This window comes from Patiria miniata, unplaced genomic scaffold (genome assembly GCF_015706575.1).
Source record: "Patiria miniata isolate m_02_andy unplaced genomic scaffold, ASM1570657v1 HiC_scaffold_25, whole genome shotgun sequence".
NCBI lineage: Eukaryota > Metazoa > Echinodermata > Asteroidea > Valvatida > Asterinidae > Patiria > Patiria miniata.
Genome location: NW_024037064.1, coordinates 10,073,357 through 10,100,609, shown reverse-complemented (window position 1 = coordinate 10,100,609; position 27,253 = coordinate 10,073,357). Strand labels below are relative to the sequence as shown.

General features: G+C 39.6%; 2 protein-coding genes and 1 long non-coding RNA gene across 4 annotated transcripts in view; 1 reads left to right on the top strand and 2 right to left on the bottom strand.

Moving 5' to 3' along the window:
- Positions 1–4,439: 4,439 nt before the first annotated feature.
- LOC119733224 overlaps positions 4,440–27,253 on the top strand; it is a 56,221-nt gene continuing 33,407 nt past the window's right edge. Inside the window, exons 1-4 of one of the 2 annotated variants that reach the window (XM_038206812.1) lie at positions 4,440–4,621; positions 6,030–6,146; positions 8,166–8,282; positions 21,610–21,679. The gene's annotated coding sequence lies outside the window, so the exon portion shown is untranslated. Of the gene's footprint in view, positions 4,622–6,029; positions 6,147–8,165; positions 8,283–21,609; positions 21,684–27,253 lie in introns of both variants that reach the window. The other variant, XM_038206811.1, reaches the window with a different exon arrangement.
- LOC119733025 lies at positions 11,149–26,841 on the bottom strand. The gene is made up of 19 exons (XM_038206606.1): positions 26,600–26,841; positions 26,091–26,426; positions 25,841–25,981; positions 25,563–25,718; positions 24,858–24,914; positions 23,839–24,165; positions 23,052–23,375; positions 22,334–22,639; positions 21,097–21,249; positions 20,641–20,659; positions 20,000–20,061; positions 18,696–18,908; positions 17,526–17,636; positions 16,752–16,936; positions 16,020–16,142; positions 15,173–15,284; positions 14,038–14,134; positions 13,001–13,100; positions 11,149–11,551 (listed from the first exon to the last, which is right to left on the bottom strand). Exons 1-19 carry the CDS (start codon positions 26,823–26,825, stop codon positions 11,471–11,473), a joined length of 3,129 nt encoding a protein of 1,042 aa, XP_038062534.1. The 5' UTR covers positions 26,826–26,841; the 3' UTR covers positions 11,149–11,470.
- Positions 18,659–21,418, bottom strand: LOC119733225. The gene is made up of 4 exons (XR_005271716.1): positions 21,097–21,418; positions 20,641–20,659; positions 20,000–20,061; positions 18,659–18,908 (listed from the first exon to the last, which is right to left on the bottom strand). It is a non-coding gene; the product is annotated as an uncharacterized LOC119733225 (long non-coding RNA).

Here is a 27,253-nt window from a genome sequence, read left to right as displayed (position 1 = left end):
CGGAAACGATAGTCCTTGTCGACAAACTATCTCGAAAATTAAGTAATGCATTAAACTGAACGGTGGCCAGGTGATTTATCATGAATAATAGACAAACTAGACAGATGATTCGGACAAAATTTAGTTTTTCTCTTCCTCAACAGTGTCCTGTGTCAACACGGAGTAAACTTGGTGATAAGATGCAGTCAAAGTCCAAACAGACCATTTCCCCCTGATTTTGCTCGGAAACGATAGTCCTGGTGGACAAACTATCTAAAAAATTATGTAATGCATTAAATTGATCATGAACAGTGGCCAGGTGATTTATCATGAATAATAGACAAACTAGACAGAAGATTTAGACAAAATATTATGTTTCTCTTCCTCAATAGTGTCTTGTGTCAACACGGAGAAAACTTGGCGATAGGATGCAGTCCCAGTCCAAACAGACCATTTTCCCCAGTATTTGCTCGGAAACGATATATAGTCCTTGTCTACCAACTATCTCAAAAATTAAGTCATGAAAAATAGACAAACTAGACAGAAGATTTAGACAAAATATTATTTTGCTCTTCCTCAACAGTGTCTTGTGTCAACACGGAGAAAACTACGCGATAAGAGGCAGTCCCAGTCCAAACAGACCATTTCCCCCTGATTTTGCTCGGAAACGATAGTCGTTGTCTACCAACTATCTCAAAAATTAAGTAATGCATTAAATTGAACTGTAGCCAGGTGATTTATCATGAAAAATGGACAAACTAGACAGAAGATTTAGACAGGTGATTTATCATGAAAAATAGACAAATTAGACAGAAGATTTAGACAAAATATTGTTTTTCTCTTCTTCAACAGTGTATTGTGTCAATACGGAGAAAACTTGGCGATGAGATGCAGTCCCAGTCCAAACAGACCAATTTAATGTCATTTTTCTCCGAAAGGATAGTCCTTGTCTACACACCATCTCAAAAATTAAGTAATGCATTACATTGAACGGTGGCCAGGTGATTTATCATAAAAAATAGACAAACTAGACAGAAGATTTAGACGAAATATTGTTTTTCTCTTCCTCAACAGTGTCTTGTGTCAACACGGAGAAAACTTGGCGTAAAGATGCTGTCCCATTCTAAACAGACCTTTTCCCCCAGATTTAGCTCGGAAACAGTGTCTTGTGTCAACACGGAGAAAAACTTGGCGATAAGATGAAGGCCACGTCCAAACAGACCATTTTTCAAAGATTTTGCTCGGAAACATAAGTCCTTGTCTACAAACTATCTTAAAAATTAAGTAATGCATTAAATTGAACGGTGGCCAGGTGATTTATCATGAAAAATAGACAAACTAGACAGAAGATTTAGACAAAATATTGTTTTTTCTCTTCTTCAACAGTGTCTTGTGTCAACACGGAGAAAACTTGGCGATAGGATGCAGTCCCAGTCCAAACAGACCATTTTCCCCAGTATTTGCTCGGAAACGATAGTCCTTGTCTACAAACTATCTCAAAAATTAAGTAATGCATTGCATTGAACGGTGGCCAGGTGATTTATCATGAAAAATAGACAAACTAGATAGAAGATTTAGACAAAATATTCTTGTTCTCTTCCTCATCAGTGTCTTGTGTCAGCACGGAGAAAACTTGGCGATAAGATGCAGTCCCAGTCCAAACAGACCATTTTCCCCAGATTATGGACAAACTTTATACTGTTGGGAAGCGGATGAATGGGCCAACCAACATGCAAAAGAGCAAGGCTGTAGACATAAAACTTTTGGAGAAAACTGCAGATGTAGTACCTAATGCCACTTGCTTCGTTTCTGTGCAGTAAATCCCATAGCAAGGCCTGTCGGCGGCAACCCCATGGCTCTCATGTATCGCCACCTAAAGGTACCTTAACATTAACCGTTCTGGACAAACTTTATACCGTTGGGAAGCGGATGAATGGGCCAACAAGCATGCAAAAGGGCAAGGCTGTAGACCTAAAACTTTTGGAGAAAAATGAAGATGTAGTCACCGATGCTACTTGTTTTGTTTCTGTGCAGAACATCCCATAGCAAGGCCTGTCGGCGCCAACCCGCATGGCTCTCATGTATCGCCATCTAAAGGTACCTTAACATGGGCCCTTCTGGACAACTTTATACTGTTGGGAAGCGCATGAATGGGCCAACCAACATGCAAATCGGCAAGGCTGTACATCTAACACTTTTGAAGAAAACTGCAGATGCATTACCTGATGCCACTTGTTTCGTTTTTGTGCAGTAAATCCCATAGCAAGGCTAGTCAGCGCCAACCCGCATGGCTCTCATGTATCGCAGTCTAAAGGTACCTTAACATGTACTGTTCTGGACAAACTTTATACCATTGAAAAGCAGATGAATGGGCCAACCGCAACCAAATTTTCAAGGGTCTAAACCTGAAACTTTTGGAGAAAATCGCAGATGTAGTAACTGATGCCACTAGTTTCGTTTTTGTGCAGTAAATCACATAGGAAGGCCTGTCAGCGCCCACCCGCATGGCTCTGATGTATTGCAGGCTAAAGGTACCTTTTCTGGACAAACTTATACCGTTGTAAAGCAGATGAATGGGCTAACCAGCATGCAAAACGGCAAGACCTCATATCTAGACCAGAAACTTTTGGAGAAAACCGCAGAGGTAGTAGCTGATTCCACTAGTTTCGTTTTTGTGCAGTGGGTAAAATATCAAGGCCTGTCAGCGCCAACCTGCATGGCTCTCATGTATCGCATTCTAAAGGTACCTTAACACGGACAGTTCTGGACAACCTTTATACCGTTGGAAAGCGGATGAAGGGCTAATTTGTATGCAAATCGGCAAGGCTCTAGATTTGAAACTTTTGGAGAAAACAGATGCCAGATGTAGTACATGATGCGCTCAGTTTCCACTTAGTGCAGTAAACCCCACAGGAAGTCCTGTCAGCGCCGCAGCATACTGGCTCTCTATATCGCAGTCAAAAGGTACCTTAACAATTCCAGTTTTAGACAAACTATGCATTGTTCGAAAGCTGATGAATAGGCCAACAAACTGACAAAGAAGCAAACCTTTAGACTCAAGGCTTGAGGAGAAAATGCAAGATGTACTACATGATGTACAGAGTTTTCACTTTGTGCAGTAAATCCCGTAGGAAGGTCTGACAGCGCCCTAGCATACTGGGTCTTTATATCGCAGTCTCATTGTGAAGGAAGTGGCCTATGACCTATGTATAAAGCATCTGGCTGCAGCTGTTCAAGACTGCAGTTAGACATATATGCACAAATAATGTGCGCAAATGCTATCCGAAAACTTCCCATAGAAATGTGCGCACGTTCGATTCATACCGGATGTGATTTCTGTTTCATTGCGGACGATGTGCACAGCATTTTGAGCGTTGCATGATGCATTCCGACCTTTCGTGATTCGAATCGGAACCAGAGCAAGTGATGGGAATTGTAAATTATATACAACACATGAGTTTTACACAATTTCCTTATTACGTTTTTCAACGAGAAAAAAACATCTCTAAGGCCAAAAAAAAGTCTCCGGTTTCTGGTATGGAGCTTGCCCAAAAGGTGGTGCGGTGACGCGGCTTTTTTTTTTTACCTGATTTTTTTGCTTCAAATGTCGGCTGATGACTGCAAATGGTGCCCGACTAAACTTAGTGCAAATATATGAGAGCCTGAGCGGCCACATAAAGCTTATTCTCGACCATAACCCCATCTAAAAACACGTTAAAATTGTGCAGCAGCAGGATTCAAGTCAAACCAGTGAGTTTGGCGGTTTTGAGACATCATCTTTCATTGAAAAAGAAATCATTTTGCCGACGCGCATGGCTACGGCGACGCGCGCGCATACCAGACTACCGTAGACTTATTTTTTTGGGCCTAAACTGGAATAAAAGAGTAATGAATCAGTCTTAACGACCATTTCAAACCTTGCAGAGTCATGACCTTGATGACACTCAGGTGCTTGATGCTTGATGTTTGATGTGTTGACTCCGAAGAAGCACATTGCTTGTCCATGGAGAAGCAGTCGAGGTGACTCAAGTTGTGCAGTTGTGCAGGGACGGTAGAGAAACAAGTGCAAGTAAAAACATTCTCACTTCTTAGAGTTGCTGGTGGGTGGTGGTGGGACGCATGTCTCTCACCGCCGGAAGGGCCACTGCCTGAAAAGCTGAAACTGCCAAGCTGGCATATTGTGCGGACGAAGAATGAGAATCTGAATGCCCTGACTGGTTGATAGTAAAGATGATGTTGGGATCTGTCTAATGCTGGGTGAAGTTGGATACAAGATGGAAAGCTGACATTGACGAAGTTCACTGGTCACGCAAAATCCAACCAATCAGAGGGTGAATTCTTCAAAGTATTCCAGCGTCCTGTTTGCAGGGCGGGGGTACGAGCGAAAAAGTTATTCATGCCGTTAATTGAGAAGGGCGCCCTCAATAGGTAAGAATTTTATGTCCAACCACATGTCAGAGGGCGCGCCGTATATATACCGCGCAAGTCAAGGTCTCTTCGAAAAGAAACCATGCAAAATCAGTGCACAAAACTTATGAGAGTCCAGCAGAAAGTGAAAGTATTGTCGTCGGTTAAGTCTGTGATACTTCCAGAGGAAGAAGGTATTCTACGGGCCGTACACGAGTTGTTATCGCTGGTGTTGGTAAGAAGTTTTGTGGCCGTGGACGAACGCGTGTATACATGTAACTAGCTGGAGTTACCCAGCCCTGAGTTTTATCATTGGGTTGTCTACATGTATTTAGTATTAGGGCTGGAGCTAGTTTTTCTCGTAAACGATAGTATAGGCAAATTTTTTAGGAAAATGTTCAATTTTGTGCCCGTTACACACTAATTGCAACTGCAACTCACCCCAAACTTGCCTGGAATAACCATTAGCATTACACAGGTCCTTGAAGTAAAAAACGATCCACGATGAAGATTCAGCCTACAATTGCAGTGAAAACAGGAGGAATAACCGCTAACCTGACAACCTTGCTGGCGTGGCCAGGACCACAATTGGTTTGTGCACAAAAAAAAATTGTGTACAATAAATGGCGGTCGATTATCAGGCACAGAGCGCTGTCAACTACTCGTTTTTGCCGGCTGCGCTGGCTGTTGGCGCATGACGTCACGCGGAAGCATAACACCCAATGACTGTTTCATGCACAATCGGTTGCGGTTCCAGTACCAAAGCTGTGATGCGAGTGGTAAACCTCATATTAGTGCATGAAACAGTCATCGGGTGTTGCGCTTCCGATCATAATCTCTGCATGCACATTTCAAGTGTCCGGTTGGCTCAGTGCGGAAAGGGCATATTTTTCATTATTGACGGTGCGAAGAACTGATGCTATTTTTACTCCAGACACTGCATACAAAAATAAATGCTAATGTAATGCACAGGCAGGCACCAGACTATTTCTCATACATTTTCCAAAAAAATCTCACAAATTATGCAAATGATCCAATACCGGGGGAGAGAACACTAGTGGTTGTACGTACTGCTCAACACCCTGAGGACGAGGTTGGCTCTGGCTGTACTACTAGTACTACCGGTATCGCCACGATCGCAAGTTCCATGAGTACGGCCAGACAGGCAATGCTCCCCTAAATGCTACTGATTTTAATTAAAATTATCTTGGTTGGTTGTTGGTTCTTCTCCTAAGGACTTTCCACAAGGGAGTATAACTTAGGAGGCCAGAAACACCGGGGCAAACCCCTTCTCTCAGTGATAAGTGTTACTGGGTTCTTTTACGTGCGTTAAGCCTTATACAACACACGGGACCTCCAGCTTAACGTCCTATCATGCCTATCCGAAGAATGAAGCAATAATGGTTAAGTGCCTTGCTCAAGGGCACAAGTGTTCGGGCCCGGACTCGAACCCATGCCACTGTTGCCTCTGAAACACCAGAGCATGAGTCCAGTGCTCTTAACTGCTAGGCCATGACTATTCTCTCATCTACATGTACATGTAGAACTGAAAGTTCCAAAGTTAGGATTCATACTCTTTGCAGTGATACAAACATTGTATAAAATGTCTTTAAAAAATGAATACCGGTATTTGCATGTTTCAGGCGTTGTGTGCCCTCTGGGTGTCGGCGTTCAGCACGTTTGGCCCCAACTTATTGATGGAAGCTGCGGAATATCGAAAGTCGTCGGTCCCGGTTATGAGAAGACCCCGTGTCAAGTTGGTAAGATTTGGCCTCGTTTGAAATTCAAATAGAATGCAATATCCTGATGGCATTTTTTCCCACTGTTTATAAACTCAATGATTGGCAGTCATTGCAAAGTGAACATGGTGAAGAAAAAAAAAAGATTTTGAACTGAACTAACATCATTTGTGATGCGATCAAGAGTCGATTGTCGACCCCGGCCAAATTTTATTTTATTTCAGATTTTATTTCAGCTTCCTCCATCAGGTAAAGATATGAAAACATTGTTGTAATTTGTTTCGCTATGGCACTGAGCAGTTTCTGTTGAGTTTACGTCGTTATAGCTGTTACATGTAAGCTAAAATATGGCCCATGAACATGAACACAAAAAAGTCTGGAAAAATCGCCGAAAGAAAGTCGCAAAATTGGAGCATTTTAACTGTTTATTTTGTTAAAAAGGTATTTATTAATGGGAATAAAAATCAGTGTGAGGATCCGGTCTTCACTGCGTGATAATGACCAGGTGTGGGGGTGACCGCTGTTTACGGACCTCAACTTCGTCTCGGTCCATTAACAGCGGTCAGCCCCCCCCCCCGTCATTATCACGCAGTGAAGACCGGCTCCTCACACTGTTATTCCCTTACTATAGAGTAAGAAATGTCTTGTCTTATGAAAATTGTGTCATTTTTCGTTGAAAAGCAAACTGCAGTGATGGTCCTTTTTTTAATTTTTCAAGTTTGTTGAACTGGCAGCCACAATTCAGTAACACAATGCAAACAGAGGTACATGTACTTCCTGAAAAGGCAGGAAACGTCAAAGATCAATGCTGAAATCAGGGAAACGGAACTTAGCCATAGCTTCCTGAAAGTCAATACGATCGATTTGAACATTTGTTACAATGATACATGCAATCGTTCACATTTGAAGAAGTTTTAAAACTTTTTATGGGAAATGTATAAAACTTAAGATTAAAATCAGATGATTACAATTATTGTCTGGGTTTTTTTTGGTTCAATTAAGTATAAAATGAAGATTGTAGTACTTAAACAAACCAAATTCAGATCTTTTTTTACTCTTTGCATAGTATTGCATCATGTGTAAATGATGACCAATGTGCAAGTGAACATCTGCTCCACATTAACCAATATGCGCTACGCGCGTGCCAATCTCGTGAATACTCACGAGATAGAGATACCATAGAGGGCTGTTTAAAGCCCGAGTCCATCATTTGCAGCTATCCAAAAAAGTAATCTGCGTAATTATTCTTGAAAAACATACTGGTTGGAAGATAGTAAGGGGACTAAACTCCCTGTGAAATTATCCTTTCTGGCAAGCTCTCATTTTGAAGAAATCAACGAAAGAAGGCATCGGTGCTTCTTAAGAAGCACCGTAGGAAAATTTAAATTAGTTGTTCGTTTTGGTATTCGGCGCAGCGCGCACAAGTAATGGAACGACGCACAGGCGCGCGCGGTTGCTATAATTCGTGGATCAGTGCGCAACATCGCATAAAGCTGCAATTCAGAACAATTCGAAACATGATACTTTTGATTTTAAATTGAGATCCTAGAATGCTGTTTTTCTCGGAATATGAAGCTGAAGCTGAGCTTAAACTTCTAAAACTTTCAGTATCCTTCATTAGATTTTGAACACTTTTGTTGCTTCAAACGAACAAAATGCACTGATTACAAATGATGGACTATAGCTTTAAATAAACTTGAAGTAAAATTGTTAAACAAAATCGTTGGAAATTTGTAATTTGTTTGTTGATTGACTTTTTAACCCAAAACGTGTTTACGAATGGGAATAAACATGGGTTGGCCTTCAGCTCAGGCTTAAACGGACTTGTTTAAAACCAGCCAAGGACATACATGTATTTATTCCCTTATTATTAGACAGTCACTTAAATTGGTGTATCTGCAAACTGTCTCTTATTGTACTCGCAAGTTTTACTCGCAACTACGCTTTAGGCCTTGACAATTACAAAAGCGTACGGAATTCAGAAAAATGTTAATGTGTTGTTGCTCATTATATTTTGTATTTCAATTTCATCTTGAGCAGCTCATGGAGGCTTAGCCAGTTAGCCATCACGTCCAGTCTGGTCACCATGGCAACTGAACAACCTCAAGCCCCACCTCCAGTAACATCTAGGGAGTAGCATCTGGGCTTATACACCAGGTAAGCTAGTTATTATCACTAGTTAGACAGTCTACCAACAAGTAAACTTTATGTGTAAAACTTTATAATTTATTTGTTGGTAGACTGTGAATAGAATGTTTACCTTGCGACTTTTAAATGAGATACATTGTTATGTTCACACAAGAACGGAACCATGCGGACAAATGGTGGCAAATTGACTAAGAGCAGGTCACATGGCCAAATAATCTGTTGCTATTGGCCAAAAGTTACACATTTTAAGCCACCAACAGATGGCAGCATTGCATCATTTTGGACTTAGAACAAAATACTACTCAGTAGTAACCTGTGGTACATGTATGCATTTCTTTCCATACAAGTGTGCACACTTCATGTAGTATTCTGTGGTATTTGGTCATTGACCCCCAAAGAGCCCTCAGGACGTTAGGGTTAATATTGTTACCATGAACACACGCACCAAAAACAAAAATCAACACTTGTTCCTTGTATACAAATACGATTTTTAAGCTCTTAAAAAACAACATGATACATGTATGATTCAATACAGGCATGCGGTTTCAAGCATGACTTACAAGATCCGGCTATTTCACTTTTTTGAAGTAAACAATCTCAAACAATGATTAAGTGGACGAGTGACTATTTTCAATGTGAAATAAAAACATATCAGGAAATAAGTTTTCTCCTTGATATTATATATAGCGCATTTATACAGCCAAAAGAATCTTTAAAAATTCATTAGAGAACAGATAGGAACGTTGAAAAGTATAGTAATATTGATGTGTTTAAAAAGGAAAAGCTGTAAAAACAATTATTGCTTAACCCTAACCCTGCCAGACGCAGCACAGTGCATCAGGTGGAAAAGTTTGGTGCACTTTGATGGAAAATGCTACCAACACCAGTGCAGAAACCGGCCACTTCTGAGACACTGAGAGCTAGTCCCATGGAACAATGCCCGAGTTGTATCCTGCTGCGTTGGGGGACCACAGACTCTGAGGCAGTTTGGCCTCGAGACTTTTGACCTGATGGATCTTGCTACACTGGGCAGGCTTGTCACTTAGACAAGTGTTGCATGTTGCTGCGTTTGGCAGGGTTTCTAGCCAAAATACCCTGGAGGGTTAGGGTTAAAGGAGTAACAAGCTTGACGAGAATGGAGTAAGATCCACAATAAACAATGATAATTAATAATAATAATTGTGCTTATATAGCGCTTTCCATCGTATCAACAATCTTAAAGCGCTTTACAATTATTACCCCGTTCACCAGACCATTGGACCACAATGCCGATATCAGCGCTCAATCGGTCCTCGACCCTCACAGGTACCCATTTGTACTCCTGGGTGGAGAGGGCAATTGTAGTTAAGTGTCTTGCCCAAGGGCACAAACACCATGTTCCTGGCAGGGTTCGAACCCAGGCACCTTCGTACATGAGTCAAACACCGTAACCACTGGACCATGGCGTTCTACGTAACCACTGGACCACGATGTTCTACGCCATAATGTATTATCTACATGTATTATGTATTTCATTGATGAATCCCCAAATAACATCCAATTGCTTCATGAACTGGAGTGTATAAACGTATAAAAGTCCCTTTAATGCAGAAATATGCAAACCATATCATTTTCTAAAAACATAAAATATAAACAACTACCGGTAACTACGACATTAACAACACAAATCTACACTCTAACAGCTTTCTCTGCAAAATATAACACAGACTCGCTTTCCTGAAAAATTGTAAGTATTGAAAAGTATGATATACAATGTACAATGTACCACAAAATATGGCATACTTGTAAATCGTGGTTTCGTTTAATTCTATTTAAGGCTTGGTTTATTTATAAGGTCTATGGTGCACGCAACACATACTGACATGGATATACATGTATACCTACATGTATTAAGCGCCTAATTTACATCTGCTTGTAAGTGTCATAAATAAATGAGTCACTCTGCTCTTGAACTTAGCTACAATTGAAATAAACTAATAACATTAAGATTAAGAAATCAAAATTTTTAGATTAAACATGTTAAACAACCACGCACGAACGTCTTACGGGATTTTTTTCTCAATTAGTAATTGAAAAGGAGACTAATGCTTCCTAACTAATTACAAAGAGGAATGTAGTGACACTCCATTATGTACACATGTATTTCATTGATGAATCCCCAAATACCATCCCATTGCTTCACATGAACTGGAGTGTATAAACAATGTATGAACAATGTATACAATGTATGAAGTTCCCTTTAATGCAGAAATATGGACTACCTAATGGAAACTCTATCATTTTCTAAAGAAATAAAATAGTTCCGTAATCCCGGCACAAGGAGGATGGATACAATATTCTGTTCATGATAATTATTTTTAAAAAATGTAAATGAAACAAAATCTTGCCTTCAGTTTTGTTTACAATTAGACTCCTGCTACAGAATCTTGGACTCGGCTGTGATTTCAGTTCCTCAATCCCAGAAGAAACAGTTTGATTAATTTGATCCTAAAAATGCCTACAACTACGTACTTACTGTGATACATACACTTACATTTTTGCCAATCGTGTAATCTGGTATCCGAGTTACCTCGGATACAGGTAACTTACAATGTAATAACTACATTTTTGATATAAGGCCAAAAAAAATAGTTCTGCTTCCGATTACATGGCATTTGAAAATAGAGTAGGTAGGTAGGTAAATAATTTTTTTTGGCCAATTTGTTTTTGTGTACGATCATATGGAGGCGTCTGCGTGTTGTCAAGGGCAAAAGGTAGAAATTGATGGTTTTGGGTGTTTTTTCCCTCATTTTTCCCATAAAAAATTAGGGTAGGGGCTGTCTGAATAGGGTAGGTAGGGAAACTGGAAGCAGAACTTTTTTTTGTGTGGCCTAAATGAGAAAACAGGAAAAGTTATTACTACAAATTGTATGACATTTTCTTTACATGTTCATGTGTAACTGGGCTACTTCATGAATTGGTTACACTGCATAGCTTGTTAAAATAATCTAATAAACGACTTCATTGAGCATTATTTGTCATGTCGCTGTCATGACTTAAACTCTACGCAAGCATAAAAATGTATATGTCGCTAGTTTACATTTGGTACTCAAACGTCTCAGCAAAAGACATTGTCTGGAGCTAATGTCCCAAATTGTAAAGATTCATGATAAGGTCAATTTGATTTTGTTCATTGATTCAATCCAAAGAGTCTGCGCTTAGATCTTTTCAAAGTCTGATCCACCTGTGACCGACATTTTGTAGACGCTCTTCTGGCAGGTTTCCAATGATATGCATTCCTAAATTCAGAAAAGAAAGAGTAAGAAATGGATGGTTTTAAAACTTCATCCACCCATCCCATATTGTCTTGTAGGTCTGACATATGTGACCCGCTCTGCAAAAATGAGTCTGTTGTGGCAAAACTGACATTTTGAGTTAACTACATTAATAAAATGGGAATGATATAAGCTTTCATTTGGTATATCACGGACCTCTCTAGGACATTTGGTTGCATTGTTGTGCTTGTTTCATTCTGTAAAGTTTTTGCAAAGCTAGAAGTGTCTCAATGGAGAAAAAAGGCTTTAAAAAATGACAAATACACTGTAACTAACCAAGAAAAGCACCAAAGATTCATATATTTTTTTCTTTTTCTTACAATATTTACATTTCTGTGTAAGATATTTGAACTAAAACTATCAAACAACCAAAATAAAACTAAAACAAAAAATCCAAATTTTGAGCAAATTATTACTGTTTCCATTTCAAAATGGCAAAAGCTTGAATTCAAATTATGCGACATCAGACTCATTTTTGCAGAGCGGGTCACATATGTTCTCCGTTATTATATTAGTATCAAACCCGCAGTGTTGAGAATGTAACACGCCGCTTGCAGTGTCACATTGCTGGTATGAAATAACTCTTAAGAAGTGTAAATAGCCAATGAAAACCAACGAATTGAAACCTCACGTGGGTCAGCCACACGCGACCCAAGTCTAAATATACAATTGACAGGTAAAGTGGAAGCCAGGCCACCTCATAATAATCATTTGATTTTGTTCAATACATGTCTGTATAGGGATATCACATTTTGCAACACATGCCAACTTTGACACGAGCCAGTAACAAAACAAAAAATATTATACCCCCAATTTTTAAATATTTTGTAGAAAACGTGTGAAAGTTTTAATTTTCATCAAAGTTTGTCTCAAGTTCCCTTGATCCACAAGGTCAAATTCAAGTTCAAAATAAAGGTCAAAAGGTCACCATCCTTCAAATTACTCCGACATGAAAAGTAATGGTAAATTTGAATTCCTTATGATGTTACCTTTCCAAAGCAACCACGGCCAACAAAGTTGGCTCACAGGTTATGGAAATATGGTCATTTGAAAATTAGCGGCCACGCCCATTTTGACCAAAATTGCCAAACACTGGTGGGCGGTCGCGCGAAAACCGTTTGTCCGATGGCGCTAAAACTTAAAATTTCAGCTTTTTCAGCCTAAATTACCCTATACTAAATACATGTATGAGCAATTTTGAAGGGGATGGGGTTTAACCCATTGGGTGATTTGACACTAGTGATGACCATAGACACTAGAATGACCCTATTAAATAGTTGATACGAAAACAATGACAACCTGGTAAATCAGACGCTAATCAACCTCACCCGACCCAATCTTTAATTTGTCAGTTTCAGTCAAAACCAGTACCCTCTTGAAACAATCGTTGGACTTTTTGATAAGCATACTCACGTTAGCTTTGTCCAACAGTCCTCCAAGTTTCTCACTGACTGTTGCAAATGTTGGTCGGGCTGCAGGGTTCTTAGACCAGCAAGCACGCATCACCTGGTACCTGAGAAAACAAATGGGCATTACTGATTTGTTATTTTGCCCAATGTTGATCAATAAACCAATTTTTCTCAGTAGTTGGTCAATTTTTACCCTAAATAACCAACAATAAGGTAACTTCCTACCAATGGTAACTTCCTACCAACGCTAGGCAGTATTTTAGCCAACTTTATTGTACAGTGATGTTAGGACCAAAATGGACATGGAATGGGATTAGGTGTGAAATCTATTCACAATTCCATTCTAATGGTGCAATTCGAGTTTTGTTTTTAATTGTTCTCCCCTTTGATTTATTTTGTGCCATTAGATGTGAGGGTCTTATCCTTAGATCTGTTCCGCTCTTGACGAACCCTTATGTCAGTCTTAACATATATTACAGATAGTACATTATTAAGCGTCATCAAATAATCATTCAGATTTGACACATTAACCAATCACTGCTATAACAGAAAGCATTTCTGCATGTTTTAAAGAGGTTGTAGAATGCTCCAAGACATTTCCGTCATTTTTCAGGTATATATGTAGCCCAAGGTGTGATGAAATAAAAACGACTATTGTGTCTGTCATGAAATACATGCAAGTACAAAAGGTACTTTTGAGAGCTGTTTTTCAGGTCCTGTTTCGACCTGAACAGTCGTCGTTAGGGGAAGCAAAAAAAAAACATAGTAAATCATGACGTACATGTAGTAGGCCCTAAATGTAATAAACAGGACTCGTGTATACTACGCTGCATCGGGAGTCCTGTTTATAACGTCACGATTTATTATGTATAAAACAGCTCTCAAAAGTACCTTTTGCACTCATTTCATGACAAACATAATAGTCGTTTTTATTTCATCACGCCTTAGGCTACGTATACCCGAAAAATGACGGAACATTCAACAACCTCTTTAAAGTTCAATCATAAAGAATTTGGTTTATGTTTATGTAATGAAACTTACAATTGCATGCGACAGTGGTCGGGACGGGGCATCCGGTACCCTGACTTCACTTTGGAAACCACTTTCTTGGCACTCAGGGTCGGGTATGGGTGGCCACCTGTGAGGAACATTGGAATTGACAAACCAGCCTTGTAATCTAGTCAATCACAAGTCAGATCACAAGTCAAATTACAAGTCAGATCCCAAGTCAATCACAAGTCAAATCACAAGTCAGATCACAATTCAAATCACAAGTCAAATCATAATTCACAAGTCAATCACAAGTCAATCACAAGTCAAATCACAGGTGCAGGTCAGATCACAAGTCAAATCACATGTCAAATCATAATTGTCAAGTCAATCACAAGTCAAATCACAAGTCAAATCACAAGTCAAATCACAAGTCAAATCACAAGTCAAATCACAAGTCAAATCACAAGTCAAATCACAAGTCAAATCGTAAGTTGGTCGCGAGTAACCAAAGATGAACTGTGACAAAGGCACTGTCAAAGTAGACCATGTTACATTTCTTTACAAATTGGATGTTGCGGTCACGTGATTCCAACTTCCAGCAAATGGTTCTCTTCTGCACTGCATGTGTACATGTATCTCTTGAAATGTGATTGATGTTAACGTGGCGACAAACGTGGGCAAAATAACATGCAAAAGATGCTGAAGTGTCTAGGTTGCCTGTCTTGCCCGTTGGTATGATGTCGCAGAAAACATGCTCTACATGTACATTGCTCTGTAGCTTGTGAGGTTGACTTGTGAGGTTGACTGGAAATTGGTTGACATGTGATTGACTTGTGACTGTTGACTGACTCGATTCCAACTCCGCAAAAAAAAATACTTTGAGACTTGACCTATCAAAAAAATTAATAAGATTTCTATCATTTCATTTGAATACCTTCTTTGCAAGACAAGGTTTAAGCTCACTTTAAGATCATTAAAACCTGCTGATACAAATGTGGATTGATAACATGCCTAGAATCATCTTCATATTAGCCTAACAATGGGAGTGCTGTAAGGCCAACTGTTTCCCGTGCCATATTCGAATTGAAAGGTTCGGAACCAGTGCCTAGCTTCAAATGTGTGTACAACGCGCAATGGTCCATGACCTTTCCAGAGTTTTAAACATGGAGATCACTGGCCATACCGAGAGTAACTATTTCCCACAGCAGAACCCCAAAAGACCACACGTCACTCTCTGTTGTGTACACGTCATCAAGAACAGACTCCAACGCCATCCATCGCAGAGGGGAAAATCCCTGAGCATCAAAAGAAACAAAGACATATAAAATTGCATTACAAACGTCCAGATAGAATGCACGTTGAAGAACATTTGACCAAAAGCATTTAGAACACAAATCTCAATTACATGACGTATTATTACTTTGAAAATAAACCCTGATTATTATTTTGTGTTGAAATACATGTAGTGTCGTTGCTGCTATTGATTATGTGTTTTGTACTTGTAGTTGGAGAGCCTTTCGATAAACTTTTTTTTTTAGCTTCTTAGGTAATGCTGCAGGCCTGCATATGCTACAGTTATTATTGCTTTTTATGTTAGTTTATCCATTATCATTGCCTTTTTATTTTGTCCTTGCCCATTTCCTTTGGTTTTTTTTTTTTTTTGTAATTTTAATGTATTAATTTGTATTTTCAAATGGTCATGTATTTTGATGTTGCCTGTAATATCAAATACACATCAACAATAAAAGTTTAAACAAAAGATTCTTTTCCACTGTGTAATAAAATATGCACGCTTCAATACTCAGCACAACCTTAATTATAACACAAATTTGAATGTTTTTTAAATCAAAAGGAGAACACATACATGTTCAATCAAAGTAAGAAATACACAAGAGTGAAAAATCAAGAATGTCAAATCATATGATGCACACGAAAACCACAACCCGGTGTTGTCCTGTTATCTTAAATCAAAACCAAATGGTTTAAAATATCAAATATATTGCCCATTCTCGAATAAGCAAATACCTTACCGTGCTTTTGCGTTGGTATGTTCTCATTTCGGCAACATCGCTGGAGAATCCGAAATCGGATATCTTGCCCACCATATCCTCGCTAACGAGAACGTTGCGGGCGGCAAGGTCTTTATGAAGACACTAATGTGATTCAAACAAAACAAAGTAAACCTGTTAAACATGTACATGTAGCTCACCCAAAAGCTTGCACAAAATTCTTTTGAATTGATTCAGAATGGCCATTTAACCGGAAGTCTCTTCAAACACGCGTCTACTCAATGGGTTGATTTATCCCATTCATTTGCGTTAAGGGGTCATCCTACATGATAGCACTGCCCGGCTCCGAGTGACTGTCAGTCTGTCAGGCAATCGGTCAGTCTGTCAGTCAATCAGCAGTCAGTCGGTCAGATAGAAATCAAGATCAATTCCTCATATAAACTCGTCTGTTGACCCGGTATAGGCATCAACTAGATTTCCATGTGATTCTTTAACCCTCCCTTTGCTTAAGAGGTCACCAATGGTCAAAATTGTCTTCCTCACCTCCTGGCCTACTGTGTACAAACCAATGGGGGTCTTGACCAATATTGACCCAAGTAATAAGCAGGCAGACAATGCATGTTACCATAGGAGGGTTAATACTATAAACTAGTCCCAACTATAGTACAGACTGTTCCGACTATGCATGCTATAGTATAAACTGTCCCAACTATAGTTTGCACCATTGCTATAGTTGGGACGCAATAGACTCACCCCTTGTGAAGCCAAGTAAGCCATGCCTTCGGCCACGCCCCTGGCCAGACTTAGCAGAGTCTTGGGTGTGAGGGATGCGCACACAGCCCCTCGTAGGTTGTCATACACGTGTTCGGATCGGCTATCAGTCAGAATCTCCTTCAGGTTCCCATTCACCACGTGTTCCATGATGACATAGATCGGGTCTGTGCATACGATTGCCAAAATATTAACAGTTGAACAAGTACTGTACACAACTGTTTCGCCAATTAAAGCTATGGGGAGCATACATGTATATTAACCTCTACTGAATAAGCTACATGTAGTTCCATCTTTGCGTTCACACATCGTTATATCACTGAGCGGTAAACAATTTCACATATATGCCTGAAAAGTCATAACGGTGCCAACATAAGTGCAAACAACTCCTGGACTGCAAAAGGTGTTTCAAAACTTACGGCCTCACGTACAGTCATGTATGGACTATCCTGTTTTCGTAATGCGTGAATAAAAAAGTATAATTGCATATTGGAGATTCGATTACCACACTGCCAGAGACTTGGGTTCTTTTCCAATGTAGTTGCTGTGTTTACATGTATCACCAAAATAAAAAATCGTCAAATCGTACCAGTTAAGTGCGCCAGCACAGTTTTGATTTTAAGACATTTCCTTAAAAAATATTCAGCCCATTTGTTGACAATGCCATTACTAAATCATGTAGTTACTATTTTAAGGGCAGCAGTTCAAAATCAACTTTTTGACAAGTGAACCAAATTATCACGCCCGTATTGTTACCTTCGTTGATGCAGTATCCAAGAAGCTTGACAATATTCGCGTGACCACTGAGAGGTTTCATCGAATTCAACTCTCGAATCAGGTTCTCTTTCTCCTTTGGATCGCTTTCATCTACATAACATAATACATGTACATGTATGTAAAATTTAAGCACTGACATGCATCATAAAACAGTAATTCATATCAATAATGTTCAGAGCGACTTCACATCTCAATACTTCCAGGATGAGGAAATGTATTGTACGAAATGTACACGTACATGTAGATGGCACTTTGGGACTCACGAGAGGTCCACTATGCGGGACTTGGTTACTGAGTACAAATATGAGTACTTGTACACTGTTCTTCGAAGTACAAGTACAGGTCTACGAGAACGAGTACTTGTACAGTTTCCGAGTACAAGTACTTATATTCCGAGTACCGGTACAAGTACGAGTACGGGTTCGAGTTATTCGTTTTCCATATACAGCCATATGGCAAATGGTTCATTATGCGTAATTGGCCCATGCCCAGTCAGACCGATACAGACCCATATACAGATAGCTGTGTTTTTCCGGACGTGCAAAGAGAAAAATCAGGAAACTTTTATTTCTCTTCAAGCAAATCAACCATTTACAACTGAAAGTATCGATAATAAAATAAGGTTGTGGTAAGTCAAGCTATACCATTTTTTTTGAAGTACTGCCATTCGAGTAGTTTGAGTACTGCTATTCAAATGCGAGTACTTTGATGATTGAGTACAATTTTGACATGTCAAGTACGAGTACTTTGCTGCCCGAGGACAAGTTCCGTAACTTCGAGTTAGAGTACTTTGACATTCGAGTACGAGTACGAGTACTCTAAAAAAAGTACTCGAGAAGTACTCAAGTACAAGTACGGAGTACGAGTACCCAGTACTACATCACTGGGGGCTATATGTATACAGCTCGATGCTGGCATTTTGGAGCAAAGAAGCTAATATCAATTACAGTAACCATCTCTGCCCTCACACGTACCCATCGACTCCTGTGTGGCCGTGTGGAGATGAAATGAGTGACGAAGCGCCTCATTCAAGGGCATGCGCACCATAACCCCAGGCTGGACTCGAACCCACAACCTGCAGATCGTACCCGCAGGCCACGATACCACGGTACTGCATTATACGGTACTGAGTATTGGCATGCCTCTCACCTTTTACAGTTTTAACAGCCACGCGGGTGACAAGGCCTCGCTGCTCGATGCCCACGGCTCTTGCAAGTAGCACCTTCCCGAAGGTGCCCTGCGTGAGTTCTTGAAGGAAGGTCAACTGATCTCGCGAGATTGCTGCGCGGCAGTCCGGGACGTTACCATACGTAGACTCAACCGTATCACTTTCGACTGCGCGAATGGTTTGCATAGGGATCCCTGCAAATAAGCATTTCATATGAATAGCCTTTTTCAGAAGCACTCCTTGATATACATGTACATGTACATGTATATCCAAATAAATAAGTCAGATTGGGGCTGAAATCTCTTTCATGTGACATGCAATGTACATGTAATGCGAGAACATCACAAGTTTTATCGTGTGTGTCACTAATTCATCAAGGGTCCTCTCCATGTCAATTTCATTTTGGGCCTCTCTGTTCCATTTTGTAGAGATCTACTTCACTTGTAACAGCTAAACATTCATAAGATGGAATTTTGCGTCGGGGTGATGTAAATCAAAATAGGTTGTGCCCCTCACTGACATACAAACACTGTATACTCAGTGTGTTACCTCCCGAGTGAAAGTTGGAAAACATCACTATGACATGTATGAGGGGCAAAACCTAATTTGATTTACATCACCCCGATGCAAAATTCCATCTTATGAATACTTGATGCGGTACCCGCTGCTATGTACATCAGATTCGAACCAGCCAACCGATCCCGTTATCTCGGTGGTCGAGTGGTGAGACGTCTGCACTAGAAGGTGGGAGGTAGTGAGTTCGAGTCCCACCAGAGTGATGTTTTCCAACTTTCACTTGGGAGGTAACTCACTGAGTACATGTATACAGTGTTTGTACGTCGGTGAGGGGCAAAGCCTAATTTGATAAACAGCTATAAAACACACGCTGCAAGCATTTAACCCTGCACTTTTGTTTGCCCAGAAACAGCACATGCATCTTGAAACATCTGAGAAAATGGAAAGGGCATGCCCTCATTAATATTCTCAAAGGCATCCTTCATACTAAAAAGTACCATAACTTTGAAGACTAATTTAAAATTGAAACATAGCAAAAGCTTTTGTAGCAACTGCTACTTCATTGGATGCAGTGACTGATGTATCTAACTTTCCTAACAAGTACCTACGCTGATGCTCGTTACGCTTTTAATGAAAGGTCATCTATATGTAGGAGGGCACTTTAGCAGTTCAGATAAGTTTACCAAATTCAAACCTTGTCTACCTTAAAGTTTGTGACACCAATTGGCATATTGCTTGTTTTTCACAATGTATTTCTCAGATTACTCACCGACGTTTTCGTAGCATTCTGTATCTGCAATGGCCCGGACTGGCCCTCGTGCCTGAGCTCCACTGCAGGTTACAAGCAATTAAGACGGGGGTTTGAAATGTTCAAGGAATTGGGGGGTGGGGCTGGGATTCAAGGCTTGCCCTACATATTCTTGACTAAAATCGTCTAAAGATGGCTACTGGCCCTTTAAATCATGGATTGTCTAGCAGCTTAGTACACTAGGAATAATCTTGAAAGTTCAACCGTACATGTATATTCATAACGTAGTGTTATTTGGACAACACTTGTTTTGAAGCCAGTGTGGATGCTGTACAATGTTTAATTTTAGAGCTATCTCTCAGGAATACAAGGTTAGTTATTTTGATGTTATATCATAGGTTAGTAAATAAAAAGAAAACGACATTTTTACAGTCATTGTTATGTATTGAGGTCACATTGCTAAATTGCTTCAATAAAAGTGATAATTGTACTGTTTGAATCAAGAAGAAATGGTTTGGTACAATCAGGCAACTTCCATTGTGCGTTCTTGTCTTTAAACTTTATCTAGGCACACGCTTGATTAAATGTATGTTTTTTTAACACAAATTTTAACAAATTGGTTAAACAATGTTTTCTTTCTAACCAATCACATATGTACTGACCTTTGGGAAACATTTTGTTCTGTTGAGAAAGTAGAAACGTTGAATAAGTTTCAAAAAACGACATGATATATTACGATAGGCAGATTCGATGTTATGTATGTAGCAGTTCTTACCTAATTTTATTATGAATTTTCAACTCAGGTTTGATTTAGTAAAGAAAAATATTTGAAACTCTACTTTTCAACATAATTTCAGTTGGATTCGTTTCGATTATCACAAATGATAACAATTTCATAGGATAATAAAACATGAGACATGTCTGGTGACTTTGGTGTTAGATTTTAAGAGAAAAGTAACGGTCTGGAAAAAGTCCAGTATCTCTCATCAGAAAAAAAAAAATATACAGTTAGTGTGTATGCCACACAACTACTCTTGTTTTGTGCTCAAGGCATTAAAAATGACTATGAAATCTTTATATATTAATTGTTTCGAAAATTTGCATAGTTAAGGTCTTACCCTTCTTTTGCCGTGGCTTCTTTTGTTTACGGTAGAAGCAGCCGGCTGCCTGTATCGCAACGCTGATGAACAAAAGTATTCCCAGTACACTGATGGCAGTTACAAATGGCCAGCTTGTCAGTTTGCCGACGACTGAGGGGGCAACGGTTGCTACTACAAAAAATCAATGTATCAAGAGTATCGTTTAAATGTCATTCATATACATGTACTGTCAGTGTATCTTTGACACTTTATGTTTTTAGCCAGACTGGATATGAAGAGGATCATTTGGTTGAAAAAAAAAAAAAATCATTATATGCAAGCATGTAAATGCCCCCCCCCCCCCAAAAAATAAAACAAATAAATAAAACATATGGACCAGTCACCCGTAGAAGTTAACCAAACATTTTACAATGTTCACTTTTTTTTTACATTTGCAATTTGTTACGCATAGCAGGCATCTCGGGGCTTATGGTTTTGTTTTGCTGTGGTATGCATGAATTAACCATTTGGTATTTTTTTATCTCGCTTCAGGTCAGCGTTCTGCTATTGTCAACTTTGGAGAATGGTGATGGTGGACATTCAAGTTTGCAAGAGTTACAATGTAGGTGAGTTTGGATAACATTATATGATATATAACTTAAATGGAAATGAGATTATAAAGACCTTTCTTAGTGATATGTATCACTGTGCCAAATCTATATTGGGGAGACCAGCAGAGCTTTTGGGACCAGATTTAAGGAGCACACAAGATCAACACCCCCCCCCCCCTTCTCATAGCTGTGGGTGAACATTTAGTTCACCAGAAGCACAACAGCACCTTGGACAATGTACAATTCCTATCACGAGAGGTTCGCTTCTGGGAGCAATTGCCATAGAGATCAACCCAGAACCCAACACTCAATAGGGATGCGGGCCATCTGTGACGATCTGCTGTCACGTGAGCGGAGGGATTTAGCCACAACACTGAAAAAAGAGGTCGTGACGGCCTCGCAAGCTACATCCTGCTTAATAAAGAGACTCTGAAAGGTAACTTAGTTCTAAAACACAGTCTTGTTACACTATACTTATGAGGATCTCCTTCATTTGTTACTATTGTTTGGATTTTATCTCAACATATCTCATAAGGTTTGTACATACAGGAAAACCTCCCGAAGACTTGGCTCAGGTCATCGGGATTATTACTATCATAAACACCCTTTGTCCCTATTGCCAAAGTATGAAGCATTATAGGGCAGTCTTGTTGGCATGTACTTACACTGAACGTCTATGGGACCAAAGCATGCCATTTCGGTTGGGCGGGTCCAAGAAGTTTTTTGTGCAGAGCAGGTTATGTTGTTTCCATTGTCTTCTCTCCTCGGTGTGAAAGCCAGGGTACTCGTGAACATGAATCCACTGCCACATGATGCAGATACGGTTGTGGTACCTGGCAAAGGTGTGTCACCGTTGGACCAAGCCAGATTCCAGTTGTCCGGATATCCCATGTATGCACGGCACACCAAAACACTTGGTTTATTGGCTGTCATGATTGTGGAACCAGTAATGGCCAGAATGTCCGGTGGCCCTGTACAAAAAATGTAAATAAATGTAATTGCATACAGCCATTGACAATTTTTTCCTCTCAAAATGTGTTTTTTGAGCCATGTAAGTTTGTTTCCGTAGATGGTCCTCTTCCTAGGTTTGATACTAAATATTTTAGGTGCCTCAACTGTCATATCTCAACTCCTGTGGATAAGCCTCGTCCTAAACTATTTTAGTTTTTGAAATAAAGAAAGGCTGGAGTCATTGGTAGGGCAACTAAAAGTTGCTATAGGAACATGTTCAAAACCTTCGAAACATAATTCATCCTCTTTTAAGCTTTGTCTTTTGGACATACGGGGGGAGTTTCATGACTCATAGTTACGGTTACCTTTACGATTGAAAGTGTTGATTCATTATCAACAAGTTTTGAAATAGAATGCAGTTAAAATGCATACCATTGACGAGAACTGTGAGGACCTTTGACGGAAACGGTTCCTCTGACTCCGTGTTGTTCACCACGCACTTCACCTCCTGGCCGTGATGGGCTCTTGTGGGCGTGAATGACCACGTGTCTGAAACCAACCAATCATCGTCCCCAGAGGGCGGGCTTGAAATTCGCTGCGAAGCCCCATCCAAGAACCACTCAAAACTTGCTGCTGGCCTGATGTCCACTACCTCGCACTTGAAATATTGTAGCATACCCTCGTCCATACCAGGTGAAGCATCGCTCCCAGTCCAGTTTGCAACATACAACATCATATTAGATGCCTTTGGTTTAACTAAATGTAAATGAAAATAGCAAGTCCAAATTTGGCGTTTAAAATGCCAGAGATGTTTGTTCCTTTCAGCCTATAAGATAAATGTAAAATGTCGTAAACTAAACCTTTTTAAGGTGTGGTCAGGATCATTTTGGTATTTTATTTATGGGATTACGGATGAACTGTGCTTTCCCACCTTGAATTCTCAATTTCTTGTGCAATTTTCCACAATTGGCAAATAAGGGACAACTATACCATTGTATACATTTCAAAACATCTTTTTAACCATTGTTTGTGATTTGTGTTTTGAAAATGTGTCAAGTTACACAAATGACTAATCTTGCGATACTCTCAAGCATGCGCATATTGACATTCACAGTCAAGCAGCGCGCGGACATTCAAACTTCAATGTGATTTTCGAGTCAAAAGGAAACGAATCAAAAAAAAGAAAAAAAAAAGAAGATATTTACAGGAAGCTTGTTACCTTTCACATCAAGAGTAATGAATATGTTCACAACGGGATGTATCCCTGCAACAAACGCCATGCACTGCAGTAGCTCCCCGTGGTTGCTCTCAGAAATGGTTATTGCAACAGTACTGGTGCTAGTGGTGAAACCGTCGCTTTCTGTGAGATTGTTGTTTTTGTCTGGTGAAATCTCAAGTCCCCCTAGCATCCACGAGAGCGAGACGGGTGTTCTTAAGTCGGGTACCATGCACGTGAATCGATGATGCTCTCCCTCCGATACATACACTATATCTCCAATAGAAAGGTCGTATCCAAACCATTCGAATAACGCGATATGTGTAGTCACTTAAAAGGAAAGAAAATAAAGACAATAGAAAAAAGACAAAAGATGTTGGCCAAATTTTACATCTCGTCGGGGCGTACGACTTTCACAATGACATTTTGTTTTGTCGCACCTCACAGAAATAAATAGAAGTCTGTTGTGTTAAAATCTCGAATCATGTTGTTACTAAGTTACTTTTTCTTATCATTTTATTTATTCATGGCAGTCCATCAATTATCAACGATGGAATTTATAAAAACGGTTCCTCCCATAGAACGAAACATTCGTTTCAGGGTTTCTGAACCACGTTCTTGCAACCCGTCCTTCATTTTACGAGGAGTTTATGATGTTGTCACTACAAGTTTAATTTGCTTCTAATTTATGTGGCGACCAAAATATAAACTTTCAAAAGTCGTACCACTAAAATGGCTATGTTATTATACGCTCCAATAAAAGTAAAAAGTTAATGTTAATGACAGTTTATTCAAGCACTTGTCATGTTGATAAATTTTACAAGATGTCAGAAGTGCAAAGAATAATTTAGTCATCCTGATGAGATGATACTGCCTGTTAAGTCTGACAAGCTGTCTTTGGCTGTGGGGTGTTTTTCAATAGAAATCTTTTGAACAAAAATAACCTGGTTGACTTTGCTTGTATTCGTGAAAAACAAGTAAGTTTCCTGGATAATTCAATGAGAAAATTGTGTAAAGGCTACCTTGAGATCCAACGTCATCGATGGCGATATCTGACAAGCGACCGTTGACACGAATCGCTTCAAACGCAATGAAAAAGTTTGAAGATAAATTCGTGACACAAATCTCAGCCTCCAGCCAGGTGATTCTGTTCGTTTGCTCACCGCTTCTTGAAAAGAGAACTTCAGCTCCGGTGACTGATCCCCCAATAGGCACGCGAGACACATTTAGAGTACCTAAATGGTATAATTCATTTAAAAGCCTTTAAAAGGCATAGGCCGATACTTAAATATCAAAATAACTATTTTCAAACCTCAAAATTAGGCCTACATAAAGGAATGTAAAGGTCACGCAACGGCATATGTAATATTTGAAATGCTGCTCTGTGCTCAAGAAACTTTAAATGTTTATTTTATTTGTTTTTTAATAGTTTCTTTTAAATAATGCTCTAATACAATATAAATACTGATTATAACAAGAATTTATTTTGTTTTTAAAGCGTCAGCTTGAATGAGCCACAAAATAAATTTCACGTGAAGAGGAATCTTGATATATAGAAGTACTTTTGTGTAAATTAGAAAAAAATCAAAACAGTTTTCATTTTTTTCTAATTTACACGCTTTTTCATGACAACCGTTGTTGTTGTTGCGATGATATCATTCGCTGTCAAGTGGGCTTGTGCCTTAAATGACATTACAATTTGTTTATGTCAGCATTAAATTACGTACCCATATTGCTTCCATACATGTTGTACCAGAAACTGAAACACCACGCGTGGTTACCAATCTGTTCTTTGCTTGGAACAACTGCAGGGCTGATAAGCACAGCGTTGGTACCGTCAGACGAGTAGTATGGATGAAAGCTGGCATAACGGCCTCTGTAATCTGGCCAATATTAGTTGTGATAAATCGATAAAATATCATCAGAGGAAGCTTTGGTAATAAAAAGTTAAGAATGGACTTCAACGTTTATCAGGGATATTCAAAAACCATCCACATACATGTACCTCCTACAGTCTTGTCATAATCGGGACCAGTAGAAGAAGGATATGTCGAGCCTGCCTGGAGTCTCCAGTCTATACGGTCTTGTTTTGACTGCTTCCAACCACACCACCCTTCTTCAAAGGTACAGTTGAAACCTACTGTCGCTACAATATAGAGCACATAATATCCAATTCAACATATATGCGACCCTGTGATTGTAATGAGTTTGTAATACCCAATGATTTGTATATTCCAAGTATGGAATTTACTTACTATTGACAACCAGTCTGACTACAAGAGATGCCTGAGCTTCGAATGGCTCCTCGATACTTGCCACACACCGCAGCTCCAATCCATTGCTTTCTGAGGTAGGAGTAAATGCCCATCTGTCTCTTGTGGTGACCAACTCATCGCTTCCTGTAAAAGTAGGCCTATATGTATCTCTCCTGGTGTCACCAAGGTACCACTGAATTCCAGCTTCAGGCCACGTATCCTTTGTTTCACAAGTAAAGGTGTATGATATAGTTATTACAACATTTACTGTGCTACCAGGTCGAAGTTTGTTTCCACTGGGACCGGTCAGGGACATCAATGATGACTTTGGTTTCACTATAAAAGAGAAGCATACATCGCATTCATTTTGAGGCTATTAAAGATGTACATGGATAAATCGGCATTTCGCAATCACAGTATTTCCTCAAACCGCCCTGCCCATTTCTCACAAACACAATGTAAGACAATGTAGTGTAGGTCCTTTATATTTATTAAAAATTGCATCTCACCTTTTACAGCGATTGGTACAGTCATATTGTCCACTAGCTCACCATCTTTGTTAAAGGTTTCGCAATGTAGTGTCTTTCCATGGATATCTCCGTTAGGTGACACAACGATACTACTGGTAACGCTTAATCCGTTGATGGTGTCGACGCTTCTGTTACTGACTTGTTTGACTCGCCGGCCTGCCAAGGTCCAGACAAGTTCTACTTCCTGCTTTATGTCAGGTACCATGCATGTAAATACATGATCTTCTCCTTCCACAAGGACTACTTTTCCAGCATCAGAAGGAAAGTCTTCAGTTGAATCGAAAAGGAACATTCGAGGGATAACTGAGGAGAAGGAAATACTCCAGTGAATGTACGCAATTGAAGTAATCAATATTTACCTCTGAACTCTGTTGTTTTCTTTCGAAATAATCCAAGAATCACAAACATTACATTAAAGTACATGTCGGTAAACCAGAACGATTATAATCCGTTCAAGTATGACTAATTTACCCATCCGGAGTAGCGGTAAAAAAATCCTACCAGTATTAATGTCATCGATTGCAATGTCCGATAAATCGCCGCCACGAACTGCCTCAAGAGCAATTTTAAATTCTGAAGAAGCATTTCTCACACAACTCCTGGCTTTTAACCAAACCCTTGCATTCGTATATT